Raw genomic sequence first — 8,819 nt, forward strand, 5'->3', positions numbered from 1 at the left:
CCGGTCATCGGGCCAGTTGGAAATATTAAGAAATCTGCGGTCATCTTTAGCCCGAAAATGAAGCCCCAACCAGATTGGTGATTAGGGAGATCCTAGAGATCCGGGAGTAGACTGAGATGCTGTCCTACCTCGGAGTTCCGATCATGGGCCGTCGACTCTGGGGGTTGAGTGCAAACCTCTGGAGCAGCAGATCCTGGAGCATCTTTAGGACTGACAGGCAGATGCCCTATCCTTCATGGACAGGATGACGATGGTGCGATCAGTACTGAACTATGTTCCGATATACCTCTTGGCGAACATGATTGTACCAATTGCTTGTATCAAGGGATGGAGCAACAGTTTCACAACTTTTTATGGGGTTCCGATCGTGATCATCATGGTGTTCATCTTCTCTCCTGGGATGTAGTGTGCCAGTCCATACGGAATGATGGTCTGAGGATCCACTCCTTAGTGATGAGGCAGGAGGCTTTGATCGTGAGGCATACGCCCAGATTCCTGTTCTAGCCTAACTGTTTGTGGAGTAGAGCGATGAGGGCTTGCTATGACGGCTGGAGCCTCGAAACTCCCATCCGTGCTCCTCGAGAATACTCTTTCATATGGAGGGAGATTTATGCCCGTGGATTTGGTGTCATGGATCAGATCAGATGCTTGATTGGGGATGACGATCGATGGAGGTGACCCAGGATGCCTGGATTTCAGACGTTTCTCTTTCCCGCTGGCCAACCCGCATCAGCACTGAGATGGATGGCCACATGAGGATCTCCGACCTCATTACTATTGGTGGTTCCAGCTAGAGACGAGAGGAGATTACTAGGCTCTTTGGGGGCCCTCTTGTGGAGCGAATCCTTGCCATTCCCATTCCAGTGCACCCCACTCGGGATGCAAGGGTTTGGGGGCGCTCCTGCTGCCTTAGGATCTCCTTGAGGGACCTTTCTCAGCTGTATGCATCGACACCTACTAGGAGGATTGATGCTGCATGGATTTGACGAGTTGCTGCCCACCCCAGAGTGAAGATCTTTTTCTGAAAGCTGGCCTAGAACTGACTTCCTAGTTGAGCTCTTCTCAAGAATAGGGACATGGAGATTCCAACCTCCTATCCTATTTATGAGATGAAGGATGAGTCTGTGGAGCATTCTGTGTTGTGCTACGTGAGAATAAGGATCATTTGACGATAGGCGGACAATTCTCCTTGGGAGACGAGCACTGATCCCTGTTTGGATTTTTTTCTTGCCTTGATTCGTCAAAGCATGAGTGACGGGTTGATCGCTATTGCTAGACGATTGGCTTATATTGCTTATCAGATCTAACTGTCTAGGAATAGCTTTATTTTTGATGATGATGTGACTTTTGTTCGTCGAGTTTCAGACATAGCTGTTAGTCTTGCTCAGGAGTATTGTCGGTTTGACACTGCCATTCTGATCCTTGACATCCTTGATCCCTAGAGCTCCCTGGCTGCTCCGGCAGTGTCCTATAGTGTTCTTTTTATCTCTTGGGAGTCTCCACCCTCAAGGTTTGTCAAGATGAACTTTGATGGCAACATCAAAGGTAGGCGAGGCAGAGCTAAATTTATTATCCGTAACTCTGATGATAGATTTTTAACAACTGATAGCTCCCACCTCTTTGAGTCTTCTGTTCCCAGTATAGAGCTTCATGTTGTCTGGGCTGAGATCACTTTTGTTAGGCAGCAGCTTCATGCGGAGTAATTTTTCTTAACGATGACTCTACCACTATCATTGCTTGACTTCAGGAGGATGCCAGGCAGCCCGAAGACTATCCACTTATTCAGGATGTCAAGACCACTCTTCGTCACACTGTTGCAGTTAGAGTCCAATATGTTTACGAGAGGCTAATACTGCAGCAGATTGGATGGTAGTTTTTGTTGTTGACCACTCTGATGACTGGATCTAGAGATAAGGAAGAGACTACCCACTGATTTGTTAGATTTTTTATATTTTGATCTTTTGGACTGCTCTTGCCAAAAAAAAAAAAAAAAAAAAAGCCAATCAAAATCAATAAAAGACTATGCCTACGGTAGACTCATTCTACCTAATAATTATGATCATAAACTGCGGAATACAATGCAGACAAAAAAACACAACCATCTATCCACATTCCTCCATCTATCAAACAAGAACTATTGCTAGTTCTACAGTATTTTGGAAAATGCAAAAAGCCATAACCACAAGCCCATCTAAACTACTGACACAAGTCAACAGCACATAGCTACACAAGATAAAACAGAGAAGATGAAACAACTACACAATATTTAAAATATTCCAACAAAGATAAATGGAAGCCAAAACAAACCAGTTCACACCTTAGAAAATAAAGCTGAATGCTAAGCTGCCCCGTCACTGTCCTATAAAGCGAACAACTTGATGCAGCACTTTGAGCAACATGTGCTCATCCAAAGTCCAGCCACGGATGCCGCCAAGAAAAAGATAAACAATTATGCATAACCTAGAGCTCCATTTTGACAATCGCTGTTGATGGTGGCTCTGCCATGGTGGGCAAATACTGGAGCCAGTCTTTTGCACAGAACAGAGCCTCCACTGTCTCAGGACGCAACGAACTGTGATAGTCGTCAAGCACTCTGCTTCCTGTTCCACTGGCAAATATGGAGGAGCCTGTACTCACCATGGACATTGGAATGGCCAAGACATCCCGGGCCATCTTCGAAAGCGTTGGGTACTTGAGATTGTTGAGCTTCCACCAGTTGAGGATATCAAACTCTTGGATCCGTGGAACAAGGGACTCTTCCAGATACTGTTCTAGCTCTGATTTTGTTGGCTGGTTCACAGCCATCTCCGAGAGATAGAGATCAAAGTCCAGAAGTCCATCACCATTAGAACCAGGGTTGCTGGCCGGTCATTGTCATTGCCACTGCCACTGCCATTTTCATTGCCATTGATGTTGTTGGCGGTGGCTTCCCCTTGTTCTTCATAAGCTGGAGTCAATGGAAGTGGCTGGGCAACATACTCAAGATAGAGCTCGTGGATGCTGTCGTTCACTACCTTAATATATCTAACAGCTTCTTCACCATAGATTTTTGAGAAACTGAACTCCACAAGCTTCAACTTGAAACGAGGGTCCATGACCACGGCAATTGCCAAGACAAGGCTGCAGTCTTTCCAATATTTGTCAAACTTCTCGTGCATCTCTTTTGCAAAGCTGCTCACAAGAACATCTTCATTCAGTGTCGCATTGGTCAGCTCTAGCTGGATTTTCCATGCTTCATGGAAAAATATATTCGCAGTTGGATCGCTGTTGCCATAATGACATTTGCAGAGTCATATAGAAGCTTCAGATACGTGCAAACAATATCTACCTTCTTCCAGTCCTCAGTCGATGGTGCTTCATTATAATTATCATCGCACGTTTCCAAAACAGTAAGTGCTTGTTTATATTCCAAGGCGGCCACCAGCATGAGGTAAGTTGTGTTCCACTGTGTTGTAACATCAAGAGACAAGGTCTTTGTGCTAGGGATTTCAAGTTGCAAGGCAATTCAGCAAATTTTTCTTCACGGGCTGGAGAAGCTTTAATGAACTTCACACTTTCACGGATGTTGTATATAATACCATGGATTGAAGCAATCACATCTTGAGCAACTACATTCAAGATATTGGCATAGCAGCGGACAACAAACAACTGACCCTTGAGCATGAGCGTGTTCTTGTTGGACAGGTGGTCTCTTAGATTTGCACTGTAGATGTCATGAGATGAGCAATTATTGTCTAGAGTGATGGTGAATAACTTAGACTTCATGTTCCAATCTGAAAGGCTAACCCCGATAGCTTCACTAAGAGCATTTTCTGAATGAGGAGATGATACCATCATGAAGTTAAGCATTCTTCTGTGCAGCCTCCAATCACTGTCAATGAACTGCCCAGTGAGACAAACATATCCGAGAGTCTGACTTGTTGTCCACAAGCCTATGGTGAGGCTAACCCTTCCGGTCATAGTCCCAAAGACTTGCATGAGGCTTTGCTTTTCCTTCTGATAAATGGCTAATATTTCTGCTTCAATGGCATTGAAGTCTACCATCTTGAACCGAGGTTGGAGGCTTTGAACGAAAGATATGAAAGCAGGATGTTCAACCATGTGAAGAGGATAGTCATGCACAATAATCATCTTTGCAAGATATACACAGCTGACATCCTGGTCAAATGCAGCATTTGCAAAGCCAGACATTCTGTAGCGTCTTTTGGGAGGTGGTTCACAGGAAGTTTCATCAGTTTTTGAACCTGAAGTAAGTGCAAGCATTTTCTTTTCCTGATTTTTGATTTTAGGACAGGAGCCCAGAGCAATGTGCCTCTTGAGGTGGCTAGTGCCTGCAATCTTTGAGCCACTACTGTAAGCAAATGTTTGCTTGCACAACTTGCAACAAGCCCGCGTACATCCTCCAGACACAGCTTCAATGGTGAAGTGTTCCCAGACCAATGACTTCTTTCTCCTGCGCTTCGAAGGTGGTGGGGTTGGTGTTTCTGTAGTGACTGGTTCAGTATCAATAGCTCCAGCCATGCTGAATAAAGAGCAAAGAGCGAAGACTAATTAAAAGAGAAACTGAATGAAACAAGAACACAGACTAACATGATTTTCAGGTCAGTCCATTCCTAAAAAGTGCACATATTTAACTAAAAACCAAAAATCACATAAAAAGAATTTCATTAGAAAAGTAATACACCTTTGATGGTGAAGATTTCAGATATAAAACTAACTAGAAATTTCTTATCAATCTTTTTCTTTCCATTTTAAATCTTGACAAGATAATGAAAAGAATTACCCTAATCATCTTAAAGCAGACAGTGTATAACCACATTTAATGAAAAAGAAAATAAGAAATCCACGTCATAACAAAGAAGATGATATATTTTTATTCAGTAGGGAGTGATGCCATGCATATAAGATTGATATACAAGCATGCAACAGAGACACAACCGGTAATTGTCTGAAGGCTATGCAGGAGATCAAATTTGAGGAGGACAATATCTGACATTCTAATTTCATTAGAGGAAAAAAAAAAAGAAAAACTGATTATTTATATTTGAAACCTTGATGCCTATCAAGTAACTCTCAAAAAAAAAAAAGCATGCCATGATATTCATAAAAGGCAAGCCAGATAAAATCATTTCACTTCTAATATGTTCCAGGTTTCTTTCACCATATGACATAAAATGTGTGTATCAAGATGCAGTCAACTCCATGCGACATGCATGGATGCATCATCCTGAATCTTTTCCTAACATAAACTAAATAAGATCAATTTCCCAGACAAAAGAAGCAGCAACGAAAAGGTAAGCAAGGGAAGCTAAAAATGCCAAACCTAATTGACCAGAGACTAGAAAAGAAAATCCAGGCAAAATGATGAATTGAAAGACATTTATTACTTAGAAAATGAATAAATAATTACCCATAAAAATTGAAATATTGAATTCAAGTCAGTTTAAAAAATGGAGAAATACATGCAGGCATCAATAGAAGAAAAGGAAGTTGGAGAAATCATTCAGCAGTGCTAGGAGGAAATATCCTACTAACAAATAGATACTTGGATGGAGAAGTGGAGAAGAAAAAAAAAGGTCTGAAACAATAAAAAGTAAAAAACTACCCAATCAAATAATATGATGCCATGAATACAAATATGTTCTTGGTGCATCGAGCACCATGCTTCTGCATAAAATATCATGTTGAAATACAACTTTCACAAAAAACTGCTTGCAGAGTGTGCCACATGTTATCCTAAAACTAAAGCCTCTTGCGAAGATAAGAACTAGCAGAAAAAGTCAAGTAGTATCTTTGTCAATTAAACTGAGTTGCAAAAATGCTAAAAATAGGTTTCCAATCCAAGTCCAAGGCATTCGTTACTCAATGCATGACAAAAATTCGAATCTTCTACTGATTTATTGAAACAGAAAAATGCATTTGAAGACAATAAGAAGAAGATTATTCTAATCTTGTATTGATTTATTGTAAAAGAAAATGCTCTTTAAAAAAAAGAAGAAGAAAAACTGAGCTGCAAAAACACTAAAAATAGGGCATGAAAAAAGTTCAAATCTTCTACTGATTTATTGTAGCAAAAGTTGCTCTTTAAAAAAAAGGATAATGGGGGTTATTAGACTGAAAACATACTTAAAACGAATATTGTCTATAATATAAAGAAGAATGGGATTATTAATCGACAATGAAGAAATACCATATAACAATTTAGTCTCCACTCAGTTGGATACTACCAAAACAACCTTTTGTTTGAAAAAAACACAATCCATAGTACAAAAAGCAAAATCCTCTAATAATGATGTATCAAAATTTATACTATCCATAAGTTTCAAACAGTTCATTGAGTAAAATAAAAGATAACAAAAGGCCTAAAGTTCCTCTAAAAAGATAAATCAAAATTAAGCATACTCTATAAAGAGGTATGGTAAATAAAAATTCAATGAAGAAAAACAAAGAAGAAGATGACCCAATTTTTGCATGTACAGGAAAAAAGAAATTGGGTTTATGCATTTTTAGACTCCGGAGAAAATCTCCTGACATGGACCACATTATTGTAAAATCCAGAATGTTCGACAGAATTGCTAGCAGATGAGATGGCTATAGTTGATATTAATGATGTGACTGATGTGAGGTAAAACCAGAGAGGTTAAGATGATGAAAGAGTGCATTCAAGGGAGCAGCAGCACAGAAGTGGTACTGCCTGAGGTCAAAGTGATGGGAAGAACTGAAAAGAAATGGCATGATGCAGCAACCACTTACAAAAGCATCAGTAAGGAAGGGGGATCATAATTGCATTCAATGACCCAAAGAAGGAGAGAAAACCTAAGATAGAAAGGTCATAAGATCTGAGAAAGGACAAAAACGCTTGTAGTGACAGCAGATCTAGTCTTCCAAGTAATGATTGTAGAAAGGTTAGATATTTCCATGGCTGGGCTAATGAAGATGGCAAAGGACACAGCTCCCAATTATCTGATCAGCAAAGGAATTAAATGGATGCAGATAGGAGGGAGTGAGCAGGAAGAATTCTATCCAGTCTTAAGATATGGTTCTTACTACAATAACTAACACTTAAAATTCATGACTCCGTCCTATTAATGTAATTTTTCAACACAAGCTAAGAAGGTTGATGAGCTATTGATGGAAGGATTATTTCTTTCATTAATTTGAGTCCAAACTCTAAATTCTTGTATTTTGATCCATAAGGAATGAAAGTAAAGGAGCTTTCTTGTGGTGAGGAAAGAGCGGTGTAGCATATTACACATGCTCGAAGCTTATCCTATAGGCATCAGCCAAGATTCTACCAACTGCTAAGAGAATGCTTTGGTCAAAAGATTTGTAGTTAGAAAAGCCATGGGGATGGAGATTTTATATATTTTTGACATAAAGATATATGATCCCAAGAATCTACCTCACATACCGATGAAAAGTTATTGTGCACTATAAGCTCTACATAAGCATATGTGATATCAAAACATAGCCCACCAATTTTCGTATATTTGCCATAAGATCTCAGCAAGTTTTGAGTTATAAAAAAACCTAAGACAAGTGCATCCTGAACACTGCTTTAAAAAGGAAAAAAAAAAAAAAAGAATTTCCTTATTATTCTCTACATTTTTATGAGATGTAAGCATGAAACATCTCGAGGCTTATGCCTATGCCACTTTGAAAGTCTAGATAGTGGGCCTTGCACCTTTGCCCCACCAAGATTTGCAAGAAGGAACTAAAATTACAAAGGAAGTTTGACACCAAAAAAGGATAAGATTATAGATGCAGAGAAACTGAGAAAGTATATGTTATTGTGTTATTGTTAATTAGCGACATTATGAAACTATAAAGAGGAATGCAATGATCATCTTTTCCTTCCAAAAAATAGTGACTGTGATTTCCTTAATTGTTTTTCTCTTTTTTTTATCCACCCCATTCCCTACTCTATATCAACAGCCGCCCAACCGAAACCAAGTCCTCAGTCAGACTGCGTCTAATGCTCACAAAACCAGGTTCCAAGGAAGGGTTGACGCCCTTTGGAATGGAACCGCCGCCTCTTGCCCAGAGTAGCAAGGGAAAGAGCCTCTGTATGTATCCTTGAAACTCAGACCAGAGCGTAATCATTTCTCAAAGAATATGCAATTGGACCTAAGAATTGTGTAATAATCGAAATTCAAACCTGGAAGTAAATCAAACACTTAGTATGCTTAAAACTTAAAAGGGAGAAGTTATCATGCTATGATCCTGGATACATCATAGAACGCATAATTGAATTTGAGTGATTCAATTCTCAGTAAGTTTTAATACATAAATACAAAAAGACTGGTAGAGATCAGCATGCTTGGAATCATGCAATTCAGCCGGTCGGTAACACATGATCCCCAACATAGCATGTAGAGGATTTACTGTTGTTGTTGGGTGGTGGATGGCAAGAGACTTTTGCAGGGCCTCCATATGCTGCACGCACCACTGATTGCGAGCACCGGGCCTGCTATCCCATCTAGCTGGCAGAAATCATCCTGAACCAGAGCAGAGATAGATCGGGCGTGGGCTTCCCTCCAGGTACCTGTTATTTTATCTGGGCTCATGCAGGAAGGCCCATGTAACCGAGACCTCCCAGGCGACAAATCTTCTCTACCCTAAGAGATCCCAAAAAATAAAAAACTAAAAAAGAAACAAAGCCCTCCCCAATTGTCGAGCCCCTATGGATCAGAAGCCCAGCAAAAGGAATTGCCCTCTAGAATCGAAATAACTCGGCAGCTTACAGATCCATGCGATCCGATAACAATTTGGGCCACAGAGAATCGCTTTTTTTTTTTTTTTCTTCCTCACCCTTTTTC

The 8,819-nt window shown here is 40.2% G+C and overlaps 1 protein-coding gene across 1 annotated transcript; it reads right to left on the bottom strand.

The window, feature by feature from the left end:
* Nucleotides 1-2,079: 2,079 nt before the first annotated feature.
* LOC105033709 (zinc finger BED domain-containing protein RICESLEEPER 2) lies at nucleotides 2,080-8,582 on the bottom strand. Its single transcript, XM_073247443.1, is given in 5 exon segments — nucleotides 2,080-2,856; nucleotides 2,859-3,262; nucleotides 3,265-3,504; nucleotides 3,507-4,522; nucleotides 8,386-8,582. Coding segments are annotated over 5 exon segments (2,238 nt in total). The 5' UTR covers nucleotides 8,568-8,582; the 3' UTR covers nucleotides 2,080-2,460.
* Between the last annotated feature and the right edge of the window lie 237 nt (nucleotides 8,583-8,819).

Source organism: Elaeis guineensis, chromosome 13 (genome assembly GCF_000442705.2).
Source record: "Elaeis guineensis isolate ETL-2024a chromosome 13, EG11, whole genome shotgun sequence".
NCBI lineage: Eukaryota > Viridiplantae > Streptophyta > Magnoliopsida > Arecales > Arecaceae > Elaeis > Elaeis guineensis.